Genomic DNA, 27,773 nt, shown 5'->3' with positions numbered 1-27,773 from the left:
GTAAACAGTGTTAAAGTTTTAGAAGGGAGAAAAGATAACCAAATTAATAACTTTGTTTTTATCTATTATCATTAGATTACCTGAAAATTAATTCTGTCTTTAGATATGTAGATGGATTGTTGAAAGTCGAGACCAGCTAGATTTACATTTAAAGAAGGTTACTAGACAATAAAGATTCACAAAATATTAAGTCTAACTCAGGCAATCAATCATATGAAAATTGAAAGGTGATTTGAATTTTCATCCACATTTTATGGAACGTAATCCATCAAAGTTATTATTTACTTGGCTTTGTAGTAGATAGTATTGTAATAACCATTTTAGCTGAATCTCATAGTTATAATAGTGACTGTAAGGAAATTTCTATCAATTGATTTACTTTTAGTTTTATTAGACTATGCAACAGCTGGACCGATTTTAAGAATTGTCAATTTGTTTTCGCTATCACCTAATTGTTTTCTGGTACTACAATATTAACTAAGGTAGGTAGGTACATAATAAAAAACAAGTTTCTGTTACACTTTAATGATTTAAAACAAAACTTACATTGAACATCACAATTATGCTTTGCAAAACAATATTGATGTCATGAGATTCATATTCATATAATATCTAATTATACAGTATTAACAAATATCTTAAAGTTACGAAACAGTTTTACTATCTAAGGGAGCGTTAAGCGAAAGTCCACATCGAAATGACATTCTAATAAGGATATTCAATATATTACTTTGAATTACATTACACAACGAGACAAAATGTAAGCAAAATTTAACTCGAAAGTGACGAAACACACCTTTGCGTCAAATACTCTTTAAATACAAATGTATTAACTCTAAACACTTATGGAATAATGATATTCTAGGTGGGACAATGATTATACTCCTAATAATAAAGTGATAAGAAGCAGATTCTAGAATTACATGAGAACTACGATAAATGATCACGAAATACTGAATGTAACAAAAATACAATATGAAAAAAATATAATACATGAAATGAGTTCACTTACGCTATTAGCTCATACAAAAATATCATTCATTTCTTTACACATACAAAAAATTGCTAAGCATTAGTTTATATTATAATAATATGTAGGTATCATACAGACCTTATTCCATTGATTAATATAATATTGATATATTTAATAATTGGGTAATGGGAAAGTACAGAATGGTATCTATTATTGGAAGGATTTACTTTGGTATTTAACCTATAATATAATAAATAATATGTATATGTTTTGTGATCCTTAGAAGTAGCAATGATTTGTAGCAAAGTTATATTGAAAAATAAATATAATCTATAATTGAACAAAATAAATTAATCTACTAACACTATCAGCTACACAATATAATTATTTCTAAATAAAACTCTTTGTAATTTAGAACTAATAATAACAAAAGGATTAAAAAAACAGAGAGGAGGTATTACAAAGATATGTCACAATTAATTAGCGGAAAAGGTCTAATAGCATAATATGTTATATGTGTGCTTAATTTTTGATGATATCATCCGATGTTTTCGATTAACATAATTTAAAATTACAAATAAACTTGTACTGTCTTCACTATGCATAAAAGTCAATTAATAGAAATGTTTCCTTCTTTTAGTTAACTTTTATAGCTTTTTCGCTCAGTCACTTATTGCTCTATATTAAAATAAATAAATCAATATTTTATTTACTTTTAAAAGCAGGAAGTTGGTAACGATTTATCATTGTGATAACTCTTTTTCGAGATGTTATCCACACTCCGTTATGCAAAATTAAGGTCGCTCTGCGACTCTTAATATTCTTAACTATATACAAACTCTATTTACACGCATGTGTTTGGCTCCTCCATTTGCTTGGAATGAATATCTTCAACGGGAATGTTTTCAAAAACCAACTTATATTCCTATGTACAATATAACTACACTGCCGTTATCGCAGCCAATAAACGAAGTTGCACAATACGTCTATCAACTTGAAGCAATAGTAATAATGGTTTATTCTATAGATATATCAATTCTGTTTATTTACATCAAGAAGCTAATATTTATATATTTTAATATAATTTAGAGTAACATCGCGAACAGAGGAATAAACAAAACAATGAAAAATACTTTGATATTGGCACCGTTGTTAGGATTACTTCCCAAACCTCCGACAACCGATCTATTGATATTATCTTCCTTATCTTGTGGCGCTTTAACCATATCTTCGCTACTGTCTCCTAATATGCTGTTGCTATCCATAATCATACCAATGTCGTTCTTTTCTACTGATGGTGGAAGTGGCGGAAGTACGGTCGTCGTTGTTGTGGTAGTAGTCGTAGTAGTAGTGGTGGTGGTGGTCGTCGGTACCAAAGTATTGTTGCCCGTATAGTAAATTTCTCCATAAATAGCTTCCACCTCTACGGTGTTTTCAATCCGTTCACCTCGCATTGGTCTCGAACGCGCATTGTTTTCTTTATAAAATGTCATTAATTTAGCTGTGTATTGTACGTCGCGATCAGTATTATTACCTCTGAATGTGACATTGCAAGCAGTTCCCGGTTCTAGAAATATTTCTAATTTAAAAAGTTCTTTTTTCTCTTCCGTGTAGGGATTGGCCCATTCAATTTGAGGGAAAACGGTTCCATCGCTCATTTCTATAGTCGTATTTAAACCGATTGCAATACCGTGTCCGTGGCCCCAAGACAACGTATAGTTGAACTTATATTCTATCTCAGTTGTCACGGTAGCAGCCACATCATCATCGTTTCGTAAAATTCGTTCTTCAAAAACTTGTGGATCGGTTTGTCGTACGTGTTGTGTATCCAAATCTAACTCCACATTTTCCAATTTATAGCTGATCGGTTCTTCTTCTATCAAAATCTCCCCGCTATGTTCAATTAATTCATTGTTTTTCTCATCGAATGAAATCAATTCACCCACCGTACTCTCGTAATTTATTCGTCCAATGTTGTGCGAGAAACCGCCATCACTTTTTACTCTGCCGACAAAAGTGGTATCTAACGAAGAATCCACAGCTACTGCGCCGCTTGGTTTAGAATTAAATTTATACCAAGGCTTCCAAATAATCAAAGATGCGTTTTCAATGTTTTCCATGACTTCAAAGATATTGTAGCTCTTTGTGCCTGATACAGCACATGATGTATAATCAGGTCTCAGTTGTCCCAGAAGCATATCGCCTTCATGTCTGGTTCTACATAGATAAATCGGCCCTGAAACATTATAAAGAGGTTTATAAACGAGTTTGTAAATTATTAAATCATCAAACAACTGAGAAAGTTAAAATTATTTTTTTTTCTCAAATGGATTGCTTAGAAAAGTTTAATGTAAAACTGTTAACTTGTTTCTGCTCCGTGCCACATAAATATGCAGAATGCTTTACAAATATATTTTATTCATACTAAGATGTTAAAATCTTCCCAAAAGTATGTTTTATATCTAAAGTAATCATGTAAAAGTAACCCGAGCTATACCTTTCTCCGACTCGGCACCAATCACGTAGTTTTCCATCGCTTCTTTTTTGAGGTTTGCCCACTTGAGTGTACTGGATGTGACAATTTGTTTTAGTCTCGCATTGAATAGGCCAACCCCAGCTTCACTGAGCACCGGGACCGCTAATGTAATTGTCGCCAACAGGACCCACCACCCACTCGTATAATTTCTAGTTCTCTTCATGATTGCTATCTGTGGACAAAAGATTTGCTTAACATAATTGTATAAGCGAGCGTATATGCACAAGGTAGAAAGTTTGCATAAACAAGCCGTGCCAATGTGGTTCCACGATCACTTGCAAACTCAATTTTCCTGACAGAATTACTGAAACCATTTTACGCTCAAGCGCGGTGACGAGTTTAGCGAAGGAAAGTTTACAATGTCATACCCCTGTGATATTATTGCGTTTACGGTACATATTTAAACCTTTATAGGTTATACCTTTTACCGTGAGATGAATAGGGCTGAAGGGATGATAAAATTTTAAAACCTGAACACATTAAAAAAAAATTACGAGCTTATGAATTATCTAAACTCTACTGAACTTTAAACTATTTATGTATTTGTCGTAGTTATCGTAGTAGATTTATATAGCGTATTCGCGTTTATTAAAATTTAAAGGTAGGTAGGAAACATAAATTTTTCTTCGAATGCATTGCATTTCAACGTGGGTTGTAGGTACAGAGGGTGAATATTGGCAAGAAGGCGCCAAGCAAATCGATCCTTTAACCATTATAAGGTAAAAAAAAACACTTGAAGTTGTAAGGCACAATTTTTATACCTTTTTACAATCAGCTTTATTCTATTATGTAAAGAAATTAACGTTAAAAATACGTATAAGTAACAGTACAAATATATTTCTTCATTCCTTGGAACGTAATTAAGTTTATTATTTCCAACATTGCTTTGTTGTTTTTTATTGTAAATGTAAATCTTAAAAGTAAGTTAGGTAATAAAACTGCGCCTTATCTACCCTAATATATTATATCGAGCGTAAATCACGAGGGTGAGATTCAGATTCCGATACACTTTCAAAGTAAATAGAAAAGGCGGCTTCGTCTGGCTATTTTGTTTACTCAATATTGAATTGAGTTTTTCCTACTATGGAAAAATAAACTTAACATTTACCTACTAGGGTCTCGTTGCGGTATCTTTACATCATACCTTGTTGAGAACCGGTTCCAAGATTATGCTAAGCAATTCCATAATTCAAGGTTAATATCAATTGATAATAATAGTATTTAACCTTATGTGTAGGCTTACAGTAATCTTTATAGACGTAATTAGGAAACATGATTATGTTGTCAAATTGAGCAAGTGACAAATATATTATTAACTATTGATTTGGACGAAATAATTAGTAAATGCCTGCAGTGTTCATGTGCCAAGTTTCATATAGGTTATTGACGACCGCACTGCGACCCCTGTGGAGGCTTTTAAACAAATCGATGTTTCAATATTTAAAGAGAAACCTTTACCGTACTTTCCAGTACGATAAATTTATCTGCTCTTATTTATATTTTGGCCTTCACGTGTCTAGTCAATTCAATAAAGACTTTTGAAACATATTATATACTTTATTAACATTGTTAGATCATAAAATAGCTTCAAATAAGATATAGGGCTTATTTTACGACCGAATATGTCATTGTTAATACCGAAACTAATGGTTTTAATTAAATTTAATAACTCCACTTGACACGGTCTATTGCGTCTGACACAAATCCGGACGCCCCATTCGTTTGTTTGATTAAATTGTGATATATTGCTTCTGATATTAACCACCTTATACGATAAGCTAGCCGTGACTAAGTCAGTGTTATTACATATCTCGACTACAAGGTGCTGCTAAATTCCTAACCCTACGGCGTCTGTGGAACACGTATCTAATTATCGATTTTCCTGTAATACAAAGTTTATTCTGTCTTCCAGACGCGGGTACATATTTCGTTCCTAAAAACAACAGATGTAGTATCTCATATGATAAACACAAAATAAAATGTTCATTGTATTATTATATAATTTATTTTGCAATCGCTCTATTTGAATCGTATCAATGAAGAGTTTGTAATATTTAAGGCAAAGGTTATCTTTAATGTTCGTGAGTATCAATTCCTTACTACTAATGTATTATTTTTTCTCTTTTACTTTTGACTGCAAAAAAACGTTTCCATCGCAATTCAAAACTCTTGAGACACACGTGCAACGGAAGGAAATTCGATTTTGCAGGTGCGAAGAAAACGGTCCCTAATCAGTTTTCCAAATAAAATTTTGTAATGTTATTTGCACATAGGTACACACTATGCTTTAGCGTATACATAGATATGTCGATAGACTCGTAGTTGAGTGTGACATTGATTTTGTGACTTCAACACAATGCCCTTCTCCGACAGATACTTGTCTAGCCCTAGATAGCGGAGGGGAAACACCACTTTCAATAAAACAAGGAAAACTTTTGTTTTCTACCTCCCCATCGTTCGCGACTACATTTAACCGAGTAGGCAAAACTCGACATTGGCCAATTGCCGCGAGGGGAAATACGATGACTAACAGAGGCTGAGGTTTTCGAAAAACTTCCAGGAAGGCATTTTGGCAATTTCTGTAGTATTTTAGTGAGCGGTGACATCATTGGTACAAAAGTATTTATGCAAGTGCAAACTAATTCTGAACAGTAATGTCATTGTAGTGGTTGTAAAATTTTATGGCACGACCCCGTGGATAACTAAAGGTCGTTTGGCAACTGATCTACCTTCCATTACGTAATTTCTAATTATGGAGAAGGACATTTTAACGGCGAATGTAGATGTCGAGGTCTGCAAATAAAAATTATTAATATTTTTGAAAACAACTTTAATTGCTTTTGCCAGATTGTGTTATTATTTATCTTAATATTCTACAAATTATATGTAAAAAATTTTTATTGAAAGATAACGAAAATATAAAAATGTTGTGTGTCGATGCAACTTAACTTATTGGTGGTAGGTAAAAAAGCTTAACTATTATTGAATTGTGACTAAAGTCACTGTATCCAAACAACTATATAGAAAACTCACGACTCAAGTCCGTTCAAGCCTCTCATTGTTCCAAGAAATGATTTATGTATCGTAATCACTTCACATGGCACTTGAGGTGACAGTTAGACGGAGTATATTCGGTTACGAGCTCGCTATTGTTGCATCGGATACTGTTCATCAACACACCATTCACTGTTACAAAGACTCATCAGTAACGCCAATTAACTTCACGCTTCAATATTATATTCGTGTATCTTTTATGATTCCCTACGGTTGTTTGAGGCTTTGGTACACGTAAAATTGTAGTGTAATTTATTTCAATGACTTTTTTGTCTATGATTAAGTGTGAGGAAATGAACGTGAGTCTTGAACTCTATACTGTTTATTCTTTATCGTTTAAAGATAAACGCATCATCAGATACCTAGTGCATTATTTTGATATAAACCGCAGATAGAGATATTTTTAAAAATTAATTTCATACTTAACACGTTCACTGCGGCACAGAAATATCTGTACTTTCCATTACTGCGTTACGGGTCGTTTTAAACCTTGTCCTATACCAGAGATTGTGGCGGCACGAGGCATATTAAACCCCACCGCCCGTAGGAGACCAAAATCGTTTTTTTGGCGCCAAATAAGACAAAGTGTGCGGCTTTTGTCGTGATTATTATTAACAATGAGTTCATTAACCTAAATCTACCGTCGCCCGTGGTTAGATTAGTTAGTTTAGATTCTAGGGGTAAAATAAAATGTGGGGTCTGATGTACCCCATACCGCACTGAACAATAGCAGTTTTTCATATAATTTAGTGATGGGAAAAGAAATATCGATTTTATTTAATTGTATTTATTTATCAAACTTATGGATGTTTTTCATTAAAACAGGCCAAACAATAATATTGTTTGCAACCAGTGCATTCTGTGAGAATTTTCTTTACCTTGTTCGGCCTCACGACTTGTTAAGAAGGTGCGGAGTTTTTCGTAACATCCTACACATCTTTGATCCCTTTAAGAGATGATGTGCCTTGTTTGTTGGCTTGTTGACTTGGGCAAGAGTTAAATTTTGATAAGCCATACACCGATTGCCGGGTGTTTTGGATTTGCCGCTAGTTGATTCAATGAACAAACACACTAATAGTAATCATGATTATCAACCTATTTGAAGAAAGTTACTCAACATGTCACATTCACGTTTCTATTAACGATATTTATTATAACGAGTAGTTAGGATGTTCGAAAATTACCTGTATCCACATTCAAGTCCTTCTTTGTAAAAGCTTCAATAAGTTGTTCCACAAATAGTCTCGAATGCGTTGCACAACACTAACCGCGTGAAGCTAGCTTAGGGTGCGGTACGAGGTGCGTGGTGGTACGAGGTGTTCGCAACCTCGTTCCGCACTGTGTTAGAATTTTTATTTGTTCAGTGCGGCACGAGGTCTAAGAAACCCGGTATTAAGGTCGGTATACCATTGAACTAGGAATCAATAGCACATCTCAGATATATAGATATCACTTTCCTACACTGAACCAGATGGAAGTTATGCCTCCCGCACGACAGAGAAGTTTAAGTTTTTTCCTACCGCTATAACGACGAGACACGGACAGGGTGTTTCAAGCCCTGTTTCGCAGCTAACGTGTTAATTCGATATCAGAGGCGAACCAACGTGCACTGCTCGCACTGTAATCGCATTAACTATGTAAAAGCAATCAATAATATAGGGGATTAGTGTCGCCTGCTTCAAAGCGAAGGCTTAGAAAGCTTTGTCATATTGTTTTATTTGGATTATCCATAACATGTTTTGTGTTGAAATATGTGTGTCGAAAATATCTACGTACGGTATGTGAAAAATTCTAAAAAACAGGTATATTACAATCTGCAATCATTGTATGTACTTACTTATAATTATAATATTATCTGGAGACGATTTCAAACTGACCCTGAGTTAGTAAATCTATAATATTAAAATGAATCCCAAAATGTGTTGGTAAGCGCATAAATTGAGAACTTATTACGGCTGAACCGATTTCGATAATTCTTTTTTTATTATATTCCTTGAAGTACGAGGATGGTTCTTATGTAGAGAAAACGTAAATATATACCACGGGCGAAGCCGGGGCGGACTGCTAGTACTAAATATGTATATGCTTTTACATAGTAAACAATAGATTATAGACTACCGCAATAAGTAATAAACTATAAATAAACTGCCTAGTATATTCATATTTATTTATAGTATACGTATAATTTAATAAATTTTATCTTAATTGACCATTCCAAGCTCGTCCATATATCAAGGACTGAATGCGGAGAGTTGATTTTATCTGTCATTGTTCCCAGAGACGAACATTGCTAAGCTTTTAACCCAGATATGTTTTGCTTGACTTGCATTTATATAGACGACTAAGCTCTCTGGTCAATAGACAATTAAGTTAATTAAATGGACTCTTGAACCCTCTTATTTTCTTTCACTAGATTTTTTTTAGTCGAATCAAAGATTTTATGACACGTATTTCAACAATACTGCTATAGCTTAAGTAAACACGACGAGTTTTACTTTTACGATACTTTTAGACTTTTATGCTCCGACAATTTATGCTTTATGTATTCCTTTTCCAGTTAAATTATTCACGCATTCAGGAATATTTAATACGACACTTGTACATATACGCGCTAAGCGCATTGTTGACCTGGATCTAGAATAGCACTCTCAATGATGCTTCGCGTGAGATGGGTTATGTTCTGAAAGGCAATTACGCTGGTAATAGCAGCGTTATCAAGTGCTGCATTATCATTGGGATAGTTAACGAGTTCTGCTTTCACCGGCCAATTTAATACAACGCTTTGTTCATACGGCGAAAGCTAGGGCAAGGTCGCTTCTTTTGTTACAACGTCTTAACTGACCCTTTCTTTTACGCTTGAATTGTTGATTGAACCTTTAGCTAATATGTTTCTGCGGGAGCTCTAATTTAAAAATAAATGATCTTTCACACCATGCTAGCAAATGATAATGGGCATTTATTAATAGTAATCACACGGGCGTTAAATAACCGTTATATAAGATTAAAGCAATAAACATAATGATTGGGAACAGTCGTGCACTGTAATGTTCTGCTACTGGTAGAAATAGTCTTTTTTGCGGTAGCGTAAATTGCTCTCTGGGCGCCGTCGTTTGTGCCCGTGTACCGGTGGATAACTGTCGATAAATCATTCTCTTTATCATTGTTCGTTTCTATGATGCATTGGGTACAAAGCGCAATCAAAGGAAGTGTTTAAGTACAGTTTCTCGCTAACCCACATTATAATAATTGTATAGTGTTGGCTACGTGTTATATTTAGCTAAATCTTACTCTTATTATTCTCTCTTACCATTCATATTCGTAGTAACTTTATGTTGTTTGTCGAATTGAATATATATTTTTTTTCATATCGTACATTTATCAATGGAAGCTGGAATGCCAGTTATGCAGTAGATAGTATTTGTTCTGGATTTAGTTGCGGACCGCTGCGTGTGCGCAACGGTGCATGAGTAGCTGATACCTACCGTGGGAAATATACCCTAATATCTTAAAGCCAGCATAGATGTGATATTGCAACATTGGTGCTCTGATCTGCACTAGTTATTTGAAATAGAAAAACTACAATGATGATTATTTTGCTATGTTTGATTGTTTGTGAATAATATTTTTAAATAATAGGTAATTTAAAATATTATAATTATTATTTATTTTCTTGTATACGTGTTATGAATTAAAATCTAATAACCTCCTTATTAGATTTTAATTCAATCTCTCAATTTTGACGAGTAGGTAGGTATGAATTTCCACACAATAGAATATACAAAAACGCGAGAACGGCGAGCGTTCTGTTATAATGATAGCTGCATTTATGAAGGTATAAATAAGTATTTGTATGTGATAAACGGGAAGACAATAGCGAGGGTAACCGCGGCTGACTCATACGTAGAGTAATAGACGTATTCATACCACTTGAAAGCTCTGAAACAATGGGATGCGGGTTTGCTTACCGACCTCAGCATCGACTTAATGTTCCCGACAAGTCTTAACGTTTAGTCAATAAATGATGGTATACGCGCTTAAGATGAAATATTTGAACTCAAAAAAACATGTAAATTGGATTATAAGAATTTCAGTACCTACACATGTGTTTCACTTTCTAAATATTAATTTATAACAAACGGTTCGTGCAATTTTAATTCAAATGTCAAGGTTGTCTGACATAAGAATCAATTAAGGATCGTGGTTTTAATAACATTGAAGCTATTAAAATTCATTATGTTTCCATTAGTATTATGAAATTAAAAATTCAAAGAAGTTGTAAAAGTGCACATAAAAATGTGAACCAATTTGTATAGGTATTTTCTTGCAGCCATCACGCAATGACTGGCCCGTGCCCTAGATACCGCAATAGTTCAATCCATTAATATAATGATAGATCACAAACCCTGCAACTTTTACTCGTGGAACTACAAAACACAAAACAATTTACCGTTACCATTTTTAATTTACGAATAGAGCATGAATCCGTCCGGTTGCACAGTGTGTATTGTGAATAAACTGTTGCAGTCGCGCCATCAATGACTACGATCCACAGCCGTGACGGGGTGTCGGGAGATTTGCACGATAAAATAGCACACGCATTTACGCCTACGTTTCCGCCGCCATTATGTACAGAATATTCTCCAATGTGGTCAAATGACTACATCAACTCGTATCACTGCAATATGTCAGCGACCGCTATTCGATAGAAATGAATTAGCGCCGTCGGTCGGTAGACAAAGTTACACCGTAAATCAAACAGCGAGAGACTAATTAACGCGGTATGGTTGGAGCTAATATCATCACCTGCTGGTCACGCTTCATGAATACGGTATTCGTTATGCCGTTTATGTAGTCAAACATTTTATTTCATATTTTCTTTATGTAGATAATGAGTAATATTCATGATATTAAAATTTTATTACATTTTCATGTGTATGATCTTAATGATCTCACATATGTGTTAAATGAGTAATTGATAATGAGGTCTATTTGTAGTCACTTTACGTAACAACAATCATAAGCAATTTTAGACCTCCCGCAATGATAGTAATGATAATTATGAATGTAGGTATTATCATTACATTTTATAAGTGCACCTTCGCGTCAACATGTTTATAAATAACAGGATTATTGTTTTTAAAAGTACGTCATCACACGGCTTAAATCCTCGAATTATATAATCAAAATGCACGTAAGGCGGATGCCGGTATGAAGGATGACAATCTGGCTCCCCACGGTTTGCGACAACGAGCTGCAAGGTCGGTGTCTGATTGTCAATAATAGCAGCATTTATGATAGTGACGACATAGTGCCCCAGTTTGATGTAACGATATTTATCATTTAATTGTCCCTATCATTTTTTCTTAGACGGGAGACTCGAGTTGAGATAGCGCGTCCGCTTGTTATGATATATGGTATGACGAAAGCGCTGTTACCTACTCTGTATCATAGCAGTGTCATAAATTAAAATTAATTAACTACATCCATTATTACATTTTGACAAAAAGTTCAAGTCTTTGTAAGGGTACTATTTCCAACGAATATTTCTTGAAAACTTCCTACAGGATCAAGGTGGGCCCCTGATCTTGAGCCAGTTACCAAATCATCTATTTTTAGACCGTTGACATCACTTCGAAAGAATTTCATTCAATTGTCGATGTTGAATTGACAATTCGTTCATACTTTTTTTTTGCGTAAGTCGCGCATCAGTTAATCGATTTCTCGTTCGATTTACTTCAGAGAATGTTGAAGAACATTCCTTTTAGAGATATTCCTAAAATACCTAATCTCTTGAGTGATAAACTTATTCGTTTTAGTAATAATATAAATTGGGCTTGACTTTACCTCAGTGATGTTGCTATGAGAAATCCAGCTTTAATAATGTGTACGCAAACTTGAAGTTAGATCTGAAAAAATAAAAATCAATGTCAAATTTATAACTTTGAAAAAGCTACCTAAATAAGAACATCGCAGTAGTTAGGAACGAATCTGCACAAACAAATTCTTCTTTATGGACCATAAAATAAACAAACGAATGCAACAGCTGCCGACTAACTTAATCCATTTCATTTGCGAAATTCTTATTATTATACACATCTGCTCGTACAATAATTGCTAGAAGATTTAATTTTTCTTATTTTTAGCCCTTTGAAAGAGTTCTCTATTAATTAAGCACTTTCGAGTCTGCTGCTGGGCTGCGGTCAGGAAATCACCCACAAGAAATTTAAATGCAGCTTAATCGCGTGGTTGAATGAGCTAATGAAACGTAAACCGACGTAATTTTTTTAAGACGTAACAGTTATAGCTGGTTTTAATCATATTAATGGGCCATGACATTAAGCTAATCTTGGTATCTTGCAATGCAGCTTTCCGTTAAGTACAGCTTTAAAGGTACCTAGCAAATTGGAATTAGGAATACTTTAAATTGGAAAATTGTTTTGGTACGTTAATAATCTATAAATAATTTAATAAATTGCATACTGAGGAAAAAAATGATCAAACCGATAGAACCGCATTTTATATCATTTTAAAGCAAGCTTTGGCTCGTTTTACTTGCTGGACGAATACTATCAACTCGGGTGCCGTTAGCTCTACTTAAAAATTCTCAAATGTTGGTGCAATACGGAATGCGAATGCGTCGCATTACAAGTGTAGGTGATAATGCAGTCGTTATGCAGCGGTGGATCGGCCTTCGCCACGGCAACAGACCCATTGTGAGCTGTTACAATGAGCACTTAGAAACTGGATATCAGCGTCTTTGTACACAACTACTCGAGTTTAAGTGTAGCACACTCCGTGAGTAGCTAATTGCTTGAAGTGTTGATTATAAATACGTCTTTGCCACTTGTACTTCATACTTTTAACGCCGATTATTATATATTTTCAGATTCTCTATTAACCGTTTCTTATTTGTGGCTTGGAGCTGTCCAGCTGAATTGTTCAGTTAACCACAAGTAAACGCGTTTAAGTAGGGACTTCCAATAACGTTAGGGGAATCGGATAGGCGGACATCTGACAGGGGTCAAATAAGTAAAGTGCATCTATTTTTCTTAGAGACATAACAAGGTTTCAGGGATTCTATAGATTTAAGTTATAATTTATTTTAATAATAAATATATACCTATTGGAATACCAACCTTTTAACTCAGCTTTAATTATTCGGCTAATTGACTTTAGATATTATTGCCTCAATAATAATTAAACATTATTGCAAATACCATACTTATTTATAATGGCGGTAGTATTTTGAAATAAAATTATGAATTTAATTTAACCACCACAAAACCACAATAACGAGTTTAGGTACATGTGAAACGTATTCACCCTTTTAACGAGAAATAATTTAAAGCCTAATGAATTACGGAAGTAGAGAATAACAACCGACGCATATGTCATTTGAATCGCGATAAAGTTATACTATGACCGCCCCCGCAGCGTTTCAAATCCCAAATTGCCCAGCAAAATTGCACAGCCCTTTGTTCAATGGAGTTATTATCGCAGACCACTGATTCGGAGGACCGCATTTGCAAATATTATGATTCGTTGTATTATTGCGCACTTACGTTGTTTTCAAAGCGATATTCGGAATTGGATTTAGATTTTCATTCGAAGCTGCATTGATAAAAAACGCTGGCATAAAGATCAAAGTCGTGATATCAAAGTTACATGCAATATGCTATTTTATTTTTTCAAACGCAGATCACCGCACACAGAGCGAGGGAGGTAAGCGAGGTAGTTTTCTCGGTTTCCATGGCGACGCCCTGCAGACTGCTCTCTTTGTTCAGTACTTCCGAATTAGTGCATCATTGAAACGTTCAATATCGCACACTAATCCCCTCTTGGTGATTAAATTTTGTCCTATAAAATGTCATCATTTAGTTACAACACCATTGTAACCCCTTCGCACGTGCGAACAATTTGTTTTACACAATTACGTTAATTTACGTTAAATTGATAATCTGGTTCCCCTTTTTCTATTACAACGGATTTCATTGCGATTTTATAGTATGGGTTTCCACCTATCTGAGTGTTTGCACACCCTCTAGGCTTAATTGCATTTTATTTATTCAATACATTGTGCCTCCACAAACGGAATACAAACATGAAATAATGCCACAGGGAGAAGTATCTCTGTATCATTGATTTATGACGGTGTGAACAAAAATTGTAACACATAGGCATTATAAATTATATACTAACATACCAAAATACTCTATCTACTTTGTTTGTTTTGTTAACAAGTTTAACATTACAAAAATCATCACAATATTATTAAAAAAAATGCGTTCGTATCTTGTTTACGAGGGCAAAGTTGAAGCCAAAAGTTACTTAAACTTCTGCTGATGTCATACTTGCTGCGTAATAAAGGAACCCTCCTCAATCGATTGCAGAGTACATTACGTATTTATTGCTAACAGGGTCCTCGGGAAGGCCAGAGGAAAATGTAAATGTGCCTCAGTTCCGTAATTCCTGTTCCGTGCAGGCTTATGTTGATGTTATCTGCACCCTTGATATATATGTCACCGTGACGTTGATAACGAGTTATATTGCTTGTTTTGTAAATAAATTTCCTCTAAGGTATTTCTAAATTAAATTATGTTTGGGTTATTACAGTTTTATTGAATAGTTTTATCACACGCAACGCTATCGTTTCGTATTTGACGACATTAAAGTCGTCGATGCTCTACTTAGAAAACCACTTCATGCTGTTTTACTTTTATTTATATTATCGATAACTTCATATGGCAGGTCTATTGAATGGTGTAGGATTGATAAATCACGTATGCATATTCCATTATTTATGATGATAACGCAGTAATCTTTGTTCGTTTTTATAGCGCACAATTAATTCACAATTCTGGTATTCATAGAGCACATGTTATGAATAGTGCATTCCGCTCTACATATATGGATGTCTCATAAATATTCACTTTCTCTTCTTTTTATGATCAATCTTAAGGAATGCTTTAATGAAGATCGTGGTTCTTGTGGAGGAATAAAAAAAACTTATAAACATTTCCAAAAATCCGTTCATATTTTTTTTGTATCAATTTAAATTAAGCTTAACTACATAAAAGTGTAAGTTATACAATATACATATTTGTATAACTGTGAACACATGTTCGTAACAGAAACAAAATAAGGAAAGTTCTTGTAAATATGAACAGAACTTATGTTCAGAAAATGGAATGGGTGAGTCGGATGAAGTTCTGAACAAACAGTAAGGGCTTGGGGTGACAAACGCCGCACAATATCGCATTAATTAACTCCAATATCCTACTATATTTGACTATTAATGTTGGAATTTCTAAGGAAACGCATTAAGTATAATATAATTGAGAACCCCCTTCTAATATTGCACCTAATATTTCAGCTTTGCATTAATACCGTTACAATTTCGAGTCGATATTTGCTATATTTAAAAGATAGAGTTATTTTGTATGAAAAAGTATACAGAACACGATTCTGTTGAACTTAATTATTGTGAAAAATGTTTACGAGGAAGACTCTACCAAGTGACTAGACAGCAAATAGAAGACAACGACATAAACATTAATTTACCAATTATAAAGTACAATTCCCGTATGTTATATTTAGTAGCATGATTCATTTACGTAACCCTTGGTTACAGTCAACTGGTTGAAAGTTACTTCAACATACTCATAGCTTATATTATTATGACGTCACTGGCTCTGTGAGTCAACTTGAAAATGAATCAATGAAAATTTTACAAAAGTAATACGATAGCATTTGACTCATATTACGGTAATGAATAATTACCTCCGTTTATAGACGAGATAAATCCTATTTCGTATTTCTGAACTTCCGACAATTCCTTCGCGTCGCGATTAAATTGAATATAAGATTTGAAAGCGGTGCGAGCGTCTGCCTTTTATTCAACTGCTCGGTTGGAATAAGGAGTCGCGATTTTTTTGTCTTGTATTGGCGTGGTGTACAAAAAATGCGAGGTGCAGTTTAAACGATAACGGCTCCGTGCCGTGGGGGCGGGTCGATGTACGCGGCTCATTGTGATGACTCACCGGTCACCAGCACATCTTCAAGTTTTCATACTTATTTATTCTCAGGCGCAAAATTGAAAATTATATGAATAAGAAATTGCATAACTCATCTTAACGTGCGGTCATGCGCTAGACTTCTTATTAGATTGTATAATGGAATTAAGTCGTTTTTATGTAAAAATGATTACATTTAGGTCTTACATTATCGCTGACTCTAACACGAATAATAAATAGGTACCTACACATGTTTTATGTACATAAGATTTTTATCGCAAATACGACTTATTTCATTAAAGCAGTTTTTATTGCATTTTTCCAAGATTGATTCGGAGAGTAATGTGGGCATGATTACGAGGCAAGGCCGTATGAGGAATAATGATTGCTAACAATTTAATTGAACCTACAACTTGCGTAACACCGGTTGTAATTAATTATTAGTATGAGTCTAACGCGGACGGCTACGAAAGGATATCTAATATTAAGCACTTGCAATTATTTCGTTTGATTGATATGAGATTCTTTTACGAATTAATCGCCACTTTTAAGGTATTAATTCCATGTCAATGAATAAGATTACAGAGTTTTGGTCTAGAATTACTAATCGCCTGTCCATATTGAAATGTTTGTCCGTAAATGCATGAAGGCGTGTACGGCGGATCGAACATTATAAAACTAAATTGGTGAAGCATGCATTAACGGCAGTCACACTCCAACTGCATTAGACATATGATACACGAAAAGTTAGAAGGTAATCGATTCTTCTCCGTCAGACTTCCTAGTAATATTATATTCGTATAAAGTTACAATAATCTCTTCAGGACAACTCTCAGACTCCCGTAGCTCACTAAGCAAATATAAGAGCAGCCGAGGCGTTGAACTCTAACATAAAAACTGTTTCGTGTAATAGTGCTAGGTCATGTTTTGACGTAATAATAAGAAGGAATATTAAAGTCGGTAATAACAATAAAGAAGCAGAGTTTATTGCTAATTGACGGTGGCCTGTGTGCGGACTCTTGAGGTTCAAGTAGATCAGTTTACGATTGCGCACACAAATAACTCTCTTTACTTTTACGCGCAATGTTCGCTATGCATTTTATTACTCCAATTGAACTCTTAATTTGGAAGCGAGCAACTTTTTATTTCTTTGAACTACCTATATACATTAATGATTATGTAATTGCATATAATTTAAGAATTAATTATGGTACACGAATATATTTTATGATGTGCACGTCATGCGGTCCTGCATTAGCATTAATTCCTTTGAAGTTCCGTGACCGTTCTAAGGTTCAAAATGTTTGTACCTAAACCCAGGTGCTGACTGAAGTAAAGTACACTTTGGCCAAGTCGGTAGAGCGGCTCTTGCGTAAGTCAAGTGCTTGTTGCACTCAACACGTCTCCCGTGAAGATGTCGCTACTCGCAGCGGTCGCGAGTGCCCGCGTTTTGTCTTCGTAAACATCGCTCTTGAGCCTTATTTACCACCACGCACGGAAATAAAATGTTTATAATTGCCTCGCGTCATAGTTAGAACATGGTGTTTCGTGTTCTACTTATATATTGGACATTACATAAATTTAGAGTTATCTAAGAAAATTTGTTTCTAACGAAAATTAAATGACAACGATTAAAAATTACATTTTTGCCTCATCGATAACCAAATATTTAATATTTTTCTTTGTCACAAACATGGTATTGTGTACACATCACTTGAATGGTTTATTTACATTTTGTTCTCGTCGAGCCATCATCGTACCAAACAAATAAAATCTCTACCAAGTACCAACTGTATGTTTTTGGAGACCAACATACTTGACAAGCTCTTCAAAGTGAATGATAATCTTTTATCGAATTAGGTATAATAACCCACTAATATAAAAAGTACGTGTTATGTTCCCGATTCGTGACTAGAAAAAGTACTGCCTTATTCCACAGTTCAGGCACGTTTGCAAACCATGCACGTTTTGTACTAATTTGTGAGTAACAATCGTCCATGTATTTCCTTCATTTACGCACTGAAATGCAATTTATAACACATTTCATTATCATTACGATTTAATGTGAGAAATAAAATAAATATAGGTGTATGCCTATGCATAGGCATACACCTATATTTATTTTATTTCTCGACTAATGTCGTGTTTTTATCGAGACATAAACTTGTTTAATACCTACCTATGTGAGATTGAGGTACAACGGAAGTGAATAATATAAAATCAATTGGATATACAGTTCTGTAGAACTATTTAAAGTAGAAAAAATATATCTCAGCGTACAATCGATCATTTTCGTGACTGGGTTCATTTGAGATCGTGCACCGTTATCTTTGGTATTCCAAAACGAATCCAAAAGAACATCGTTTTAAATGGGCTCTCACCCGTTTTAAGTGAACCTTTTCAGTGTAGTTTTTCAGAATATTTTTAGTACCGCAATACACTCGAGGCTTTGCCATGAATAAATTCAAGGCATTTAAATTTTTATAACGGGTCGGCTTTTCTTGTGAGCGTCTGTTACAAAGTTTGAAATAAATGTTATAGGATTTAGGTTATATTATCAATATCAATGGTCTTGGCGGAAATATTTATTGTTCTCTTCAAATACAAATAGTTTATCAACAAAACTGAGCACAAAGCTATTAAAGCTTCTATCATGATGATTAACTATATTTATGAGGTTACACGTTTCTTCTCTCGGGAACTTAGCAGCGGTTAACGGAAGAACTTGCTACACGCCACAATTAGTGCCCTGTCCCGTTACCGGCACATTGTCTGCCTCGCTCCTCCGCCGCCTGTCAGTAGCGTTCCTTTGTGATTTCCCCATGGAATGTTTGTTCATCGATCAGCACTTTATTGTTGTCCGATTGAAAAATTAATTCCATTCTTTACACTGATTCGTACAATACCACGATCGACTGGTGATATGATATTGTTAGAAGAGATGTATTTTCATTACATAATGTTTATTTCTATGCCTATTTTGTTTTCGTTCCCATTAAAATCGTGAATCTGTTTTTTTATGTACATCGAATTAGAATAAATCATTATTCGCGACAAAATTAGTGTTAATTGAATAGCTTGGGCCACCGTTAACAAACGGTACGACCTAAAAAAGGGACGAGAACCTAGCGGAAGTGTAACAGTATTGCAAGGGCTTCCGGAAAGTTTTCTTTTGCCATCTATGTCTTAAGAAATAGCGTTGTTGATTATTAATAAAAAAATTGTTTATAAATAAGCTAGTTAGACATAGAAATATAATTGCGGGCGAGAAATGGCAGAGTATAAAAATAGCGGCCAGATTAACGGAGTGAAACAGAGAAATGCGGCGAAGGACATTTGGTCGTTCTCTATTGTCGATGGTCCTTGGCATCAACCTTGCTCGCGGGAATGAGCAGACAACCTTGGAATACCTTCAATTCTTTATATTACAGCACATGTACGAAAAATAATCAAATAAAAAATCAATAATATCCATTTATATATATTCCAAACGTCCTACTAACAACAGCCAATAGTTTTGTTTAACGATAGTGTTCAAACGGATGTCTGTGAAAAACTGTAAACATGTCGATGCACTAGATAGCTTTTACCCGATGCAGGCCAAGTAATACGTATATGGCACTATAATCTTCCCTCGCCTGCATTGCATCACCAAATATTGCATTGAGTATCGTGGCTTTCACTTAATTATCCAGCCCTATATCCAAGTGCCCAAGTAAAGCGTGTCGGTGTAGGTAATGGTATTGAGGAAATGGGATTATTTTTGGGCGGATATTAAATTATAGCCGGTGAGAGCTGGACCATGTGCTGCGGGTTCTTTTGTGGTTAGATTTTTATGAGCTCATCGCTTATCTTTGACACATTCGACCATAAAGTAACAATGCATTGAAATGCTACAAAAGTATCAATCGTTTTAACAGCATGTTAAAGTCGTAAAATTCGTAAAATTCTAGAAAAGTTAATTCGTAATTCGACCGGCTCACGATGGTGTCATGTAAGAACAATGAGGACTTTATTAAGTATTTCCTTGAGTGACTGCTAGGCAATTTGACACGTGGGTGCGCACGCGCCAGTAGAAGGAGGGGAAGACTTATTGATTTTGGCCACAGTGTCGTACACCGGACGTAATTTTTTATTCTGAAGTGTTAATCGTACACCTGTTGAGTGCTTTGTTTCAATTAATTGACTTTATATCAGAGTGGGTTTGATTAAATTCGTGGTACGGAATCATTTCGAAACATATATAAATGTTTTAAACAGTATTTCTTGTTGGATATCCAGTTTTGCAAAAATTAAAAATTACTATGTATTTAAAGTACGTATATATATACAGTTACCTACTTACCATTAATTTCTAATATTTTTAAATCTACAGTAAAATCAATTGTAGAATGCAAAAATATTAATTAAGTGTTAGAATATTGTATTCGGATTTCGGATACGTTCTCATTATTGATTAAACTCATAACGTTAGTTATAACAAATCTGAAATATAAGAACATATTGCTTTTACGAGAAATGGAGCAAATACGATTATGCTGAAAAGGGAACACGGAGTATCGAATTACTGGCAGCCATACACGATTCGTAAATTCGCGTAAAGCGATTGTTCCACTGGCCATGAACTCTCGTCAACTCTCTCAACAATTGTACCAGTATTTCACGGAAATCACCAGTAATCTTAAACATCACGTTCCTCAAAAAAGGTTTAGGAAAAACAAATTCAGTTTTTTATTAATTTAAATTGACTTCATTCGTTTCAGCTCATTTTTGGTACGTTACAAAAACTCTCTTTATTAATTTTGCCTATTTACTTTGTGCGGTGAACTATTTTGCTCATCGCAGGCAACTTCATAAACTTGAATAAAAAGCTGAACGTTATGCCTGAGTCCGAGAAAAAAGTGGTTTGTACGTCCAACTAACTTCGCTGGATTTCACTTTGATTTAATACTTCAACTTTCCAAATGAAAATTAGAAAAAAATGCGGTTTAAATTTATCTCTTTATTTTCTCTGGAAAAGTCTTTGGGATTTACAAAGTTTCATTAAATTCCACCTTTTATGATTATTGTAGTGTGATAGTAACAAGAACGTCCCAAAGAAATGAGCAGCTGCATTTCGTCCCCCTCTACTCAATCATTGTTCGGCCAAGGGTCGTCTTAGTAGGGAGCAATGGACGTGCCGCAAAAAATATAATAGACTAATCTCAGGTACCGACGTTGCACACACTAAACATGAGTATAATATAGTTTCGTAGTAAAGTATAAAAAATAGGTCTAAGTAGGGCGGATCTTATTGCATCACTGATCACATAAGAACAGCGCTCAGTTAAAATTTCTTCCATCTTTATAAAATTTGTTCAATAGATATTGCAAACTGTAACAAACATTTATTGAAATACAAATTAACAATTGCGGTGAACTAATTGAATGCAAACTTTTTGGCTTTGTTAAATGGACTTTATATGATGCATTGTTGTCGAGCCGAGTTATATTCTGTGGCGTTGTTGATTTATTTTGAAATCGTGTTAGAATAGAACAAACAATAAAATAATGTTCAAATTCCAGTGATATTTTTTTCAAATGCCAGGTTAACATAATTGTATTAAAGGTCCTTTCGATGCCTTCAATAAAAATGTATCTTGGAAATACACGGATCGTACGTTCTATATTAATTTAAGTATATATTTATCTCTGTGCAAGTTGAGGGTATGAAGTGGAGTGAAAGGCTGCCATTAGTAGTGGCACCCTACTATAGAATTTCCCCTTAGTTGTCCGTCAGACAGCTATAGGAAGTGCATTAAGCTATTAGTAAACAGTTAGCGTAGGTTGCCACGAACAAAACTTTTGTATCGGTATTGATAAAAACTGATTTTGACCTAACCTTCATACTGAAACGAGTTCCCATCGAGGTTGATGGCGTCTGCCCACGCTTTGGTGGAATTTGAATATTGAAAGACATTGAACTTAAGCCATTATTATAAAGTACACAATGACCATGAGCTCCATAATCTCTATGGAAATCAACTGTCCCAAAAATATAATCTTAATTCTCAAAAATGTCGAATATAAATTGAAACTGGAATAACAGTCAAACGTCTAGATACCAGTTTTGTTACATTTAAATACAAGTTAATGTACGCGACTATTGCCAGAAACAACAAAAAAAAAAACATTTAGTAGCGTATTTGCCAAGATCAGGGCCAAGCGGTCACCGCCCGAGATGAAAAGCATCCAATGTTAGCTTTGCTTTTGATAAAAGTTTTATTCCTCTCAATGTCGCCGGTGATGTCATCTTTAAGTCAAAATACGCAATTTATAATGATATATCATATCCGGCATAATAATGAGACAGTTGTTAAAAAAAAATAAGATTATCGAGTCGCATCAGTCACAATAATACTATATCATGCTAAATTTAGGTTTTAATGTAATAACTATAAGTGGATTTTAAAAAGCGTACAATTTTGTATATATTTCAGCTTTATTTAGGGCAAATGTCAAGATTTATTTAATTCCCGCGGGTGTGTTTGGCAATTCTTGGCCGTTGCTTCGCGAGGGTTTCGTCGCGCGGGCGCGTATCGATCGCATTCCCGCTGTACGCCGTTGCTTGCATACGAATACGAGAATCGGCCCCACATTCAGTCCCTTATCAAAACCACTTCCAGACTGAACCCTTCGTTAGCACAGTTTATGATTGTTACGTCAACACGACCATTACGGCTCGCATTTTTTTTATGTCAATAGCCCTTTCATAAAAATCACGAAAGTTATGGCCGTCCAGCGGACATGGGACAAAGAAAATTGCAAAAAGCTTTTCCTAATTTGCGTTTACGCGAGGGACACGGCCTCATTTCAGTAGTATGTCAAAATAGCCTATTTAAACAGAACGCTACTGGTTATTTGAACAAGACACGGTCAATGGTTTTATAATTTTTGATGGCAGAATACCTAAATATAGAACGATTTTTAATAGTGCTCCCATAACTAGGATTAAATAATAACTCATTATATTTGAGGGGAAAATTGTAGGGTTTCCATAGCGCCCACAATTTTTCTGTTCAAGGCAATTATGACCGGCTCCCTGCTTGAAATTGACACAATTTTCCAGTCGGCATCGTGCCCACCCCATTCTTATTACGTCGCGAATTTATCTCAAAGATGCCATCGTTTATGTAGAGCACATAAATTAAGTACTTAATTTTGAATATGTATTAAATTTCATAATGCTGTCTTTGGTCTAGTGATCGTTTTTGACTTTGTTGTTATTTTTTGAGTATCTTATAAAAGTTACGTTAAATTAAAAATGTTACTTTTTGTTGTGATATACTTATAGCTAGCTAACTTAAGTCGGTAATTGCCAAGAAGCTTGGTAACAATTTAAGGTGAATGAACTTCGGAAATGTATTATTAGACAGTCAATACATTGGCAATTACTAATCAACGTTACTGGGTGATCAGAGAAACGGAAATTAATAGAGTAGCAACCGACCGGCGATGTCGCCATCGAATTAACCTTTAGAAGCAATTGACCATCGGCCATTCTTCAAGAATCTACTGGCAAAATATTAGAAGACCGAGCTCAGTTTACGGAACAAGATGCCGCTAATTACCTACCAACAACGTTACACCTACGCGCGTTAAATAATACGTACGTTATTCACAACTGTGTTTATTCGGTTTGTTTATTTAGTTGGAAACACACACGAATTCCTGTTGCGTATGACGTGAGCAGTATGGATTTGCAGATCGATACAACGACGCCAAGTGGCCTCTGGCGCGACTGGCTTGATGTTACTGTGACAATTAAAGCTTCAATGTGGCCGACTTTACCCTAATTACTGATATAACATTAACTTTTTAACCGACTTCAAAAAAAAGGAGGAGGTTATCAATTCGGCCGGTATATATTTTTTTTTTTTATGTATGTACACCGATTACTCCGAGGTTTCTGAACCGATTTACGTGATTCTTTTTTTGTTCGATGCGGGATGGTGTCGAATTGGTCCCATAAAAATTTTATTCGGATAGGCCCAGTAGTTTTTATTTTATGAGCATTTTTGTCTGTAGGTATTTGTAAATTTTGCAAGTGCAAGTTTGAAGTCGGTTGTTTTTAACGCAGTTATCACTTGTCCTTTGTTTAATCCCTATCTTCTTACTCTTACGGCCTGTGTCTTGTGCTCTACTCCTACTCTACCTACTCTAAGTACAGTGTTATCAAACATTAGGTACACTTGTAGAGGTTCTTCTAAGGTCGATACGACAATCACTTAGTTCAATAAAAAATACCAATTTAAAAGCCACCAGTCACGGCTATTTTATCCGGACTTCTTAATCGAATTCTACATAAGTGATTCATTAAATTACAGCTTCTAATTTATTGTTGTTCGCGGTATCGGGTCCTATTCAAAAGATACGTCATAGTGTTAGTTTTTTTTTATTATTATTATTGGAATAAACGAGTATAAGCACGTGGAGCGACGTGCAGCTGTCGCTGACAATGCGGATTCACAAATCTTTTTTGACAGATGTTTTGCGAGTCACATATCCGTAGTATTTCATCGAGTTTATATTTCATATATGAATGAGTTAAACGTTCGACATTGGTATATTTGTAGTAAATTATTTACAATTAATAACATAAATTATTAAATAATTTACATTGGAATCCAAGTTGTAGAGTCGCAAAGAATTTAGTTCACCGTTAAATTATTTATACCTGTATGAAATGCTGCCGAGTGGTTAATCGTGGATTAATACGGATGATTGCAACATATCAAGGCAAGAGAAATTTCTATCTTCGCTCCTTGGATGAACACAGGCGATATGTCTTATAGGATTTGTCCATTACATAAGTCTGGCGTCTAAACAGCGTGTACAGAGTGAACCGGTTTAAAGGAAACGTGTTAGGAGGTCCGTGTATCCAAATGTTACTCTTGTTACTCCATTGAATAAACCTACTACCTATGCAATTATGGTAATAAACATAATGTAAATATAAAAGGTTTCGTTTGCCTTCAATGGCTTGTAAAAATATCGAATAGATCAGATAAGATCTTTCAATATGAGGACCTGAAAGCATTTAATTATTTTTTTCTCAAAACGACTGTAAATATAAACATAAGTGTAAGTAGGTATATTTTTGTAAAGATCGTATCAACCGTCATTTGATTACGGTTCCTTTTGTGTGATCTTACCTGAACTCGGAAAAGACCGGCGTTATTAGCGCGGGATGAGGCAAGATGATATAAAGGTAAATCACTACGCTTAAATTCCTTATACGCACATCACTAAATTGTTAGAACACTGGATAACTAGTAGGCTTATATTCACAAAGATCTATCAATATTATGGAATCGTAATATTTATGTATTTGAAAGATGGATTTAATGAAGAGGAGGGTACCACCGCAGTGCAGAGCCTCTGATAGACTGACGGAGCGCGGAACGGGCCCCGCGCCCGAGAGGCGAGGCCTAGGGCTGTCACACGACCGACGTATGAATATTACAAGTGACTGGGTGTATATAAAATGGTTAAGCTTGATGCTTTTATCTTTTAGCATTACAAAATTCATATTGGACTACAGTATATGATTTTTTTAACACTTATTTAGAATTGTAATAAACGTCAGATTGTTTTTTCATCCATATAAACAATCAAATATTATAAGCAAACGGAAATCTTATTTATATTTATAAAACATTTTATAACATTGAAATAAATAACCGATTTTTTAAATTTAGTGTTAACCCTAGCAGCGCCCGCGGCGCGGCGCCCGCCTTGTGACCGTCGCGGTCGCGATCGCCACGCTGAATTATTCCAATGCCGTTAAATTTATACTTCACGTTATCAGTTATCACTTGTCTGCTAATATGCATTCACCTATGTTGGTAAATAAACAGTCAATATGCGTAAATTACTATCAACAATTAAAGGCGTCTTGGAAAGTTATAAAATTATTTTAGTACGGTATCTTTAGAATTTTTCTATAGCGGTGCGGTTATATTAATGCAGATACTAGGTATAAATATAAAATTCTATTATTTAATTAACTAATGCTCGCGTGAACCTTTCTTAAAAAATAATTGAAGCTCTGTTATATTTTATATAAAATTTTTTAGGGATTTAAGTAATAGTTGCAATCATTATATTATTTGAAACTAAAAAAAAACCCTGAATATAAACAAAACATACAAACAAACAAACCTAACAGGAAATGTTACTACATATAATATAATATTTAGAATGAGTTCTCCTTCCATAAACTCTACCATATTGATATCGAAACTACCCATAGTAGTAGAGTCTAGTACTCTGACTCTATTACGCTCTATTTCTTCTGAGTGTTTTTTTTAAATCAACTTGGGCCGGTTTCGTTAAACAAAAAACAAAAATTCATTTAATTTACTATTCGTGTAGTGTGAATTAATTTTCCGTGAATTTTATTCGCGACTCATGATCCCCGGAGCAAAGTCGGTCGGTGTGAAAATTCGGGGTTAGGTAATTAAGGTACCTGTAAGCTGACACCGGGCTGACTGGCGCACCTTCCATAATGAATTTATTACCATGTTGAACTCAACACTTAACATATCCTTTTAATATTATGAAGTATGAATAAGCCAGGGAAATGAGATTTCGTTCAGATTTTTTAATTACTTGTAGGTAAATGATTTTCAAGCAGAAATGAAATCTCTATCTACAGTGAATAAAAAACAATAATCATGCCGCATTTCTCAACCTTTTTGGCTCTTTGCTATTCAAATTTAAAACATTGATAGGTAATAAATAATAATCCTTTGAAATTGCGCAAGCTAAAATTCTGAATTGACATAGATGTTAAAAAGTAACGTATACGTAATAGCTATCATGCAAATTGTTATCGCTTGATATTTTCAATCATTTTTTTTTTATTATAAAATCATGTTACGAATTATAATATGACGGTCGGCAAAATAGTAAACGACATGCTCGCTTTGTTGCTGCAGATAGATTTATTTAACACGTCCATAAATAAATATAAATCACATGTTTTTGAATTCTGAAGTGCTAAATGAGAATCGTATTGTATTTTATATAAAAACTCAACATGTTTAAATGCATATATTTTAAAATGTAAACCCAATTAATACTTTCTTTTCTGTTATATAGTTAAATCCGGATGGTTCGCTATCGCTATATTTTTATTTGGTTTGTTTTCTTA

The 27,773-nt window shown here is 34.6% G+C and overlaps 2 protein-coding genes across 3 annotated transcripts in view; one reads left to right on the top strand and one right to left on the bottom strand.

Annotated features, from left to right (window-relative positions):
* Positions 1–27,773, top strand: part of LOC123706227 (mitoguardin) — a 45,947-nt gene that overhangs the window by 7,576 nt on the left and 10,598 nt on the right. The window lies entirely within an intron of this gene.
* On the bottom strand, positions 510–26,000 carry LOC123706228 (protein unzipped). Of its 2 annotated transcripts, XM_045655403.1 has the most exons (4): positions 25,771–26,000; positions 12,408–12,469; positions 3,471–3,681; positions 510–3,209 (listed from the first exon to the last, which is right to left on the bottom strand). In XM_045655403.1, exons 3-4 carry the CDS (start codon positions 3,670–3,672, stop codon positions 2,059–2,061), a joined length of 1,353 nt encoding a protein of 450 aa, XP_045511359.1. In that variant the 5' UTR covers positions 3,673–3,681; positions 12,408–12,469; positions 25,771–26,000; the 3' UTR covers positions 510–2,058. The 2 variants fall into 2 exon arrangements, with proteins under 2 accessions (XP_045511359.1, XP_045511360.1); XM_045655404.1 differs by lacking the exon at positions 12,408–12,469.

The sequence above is a fragment of the Colias croceus genome, chromosome 3 (genome assembly GCF_905220415.1).
Source record: "Colias croceus chromosome 3, ilColCroc2.1".
In the NCBI taxonomy this organism is placed as follows: Eukaryota; Metazoa; Arthropoda; class Insecta; order Lepidoptera; family Pieridae; genus Colias; species Colias croceus.
This window is presented reverse-complemented; position numbering and strand designations above follow the sequence as displayed.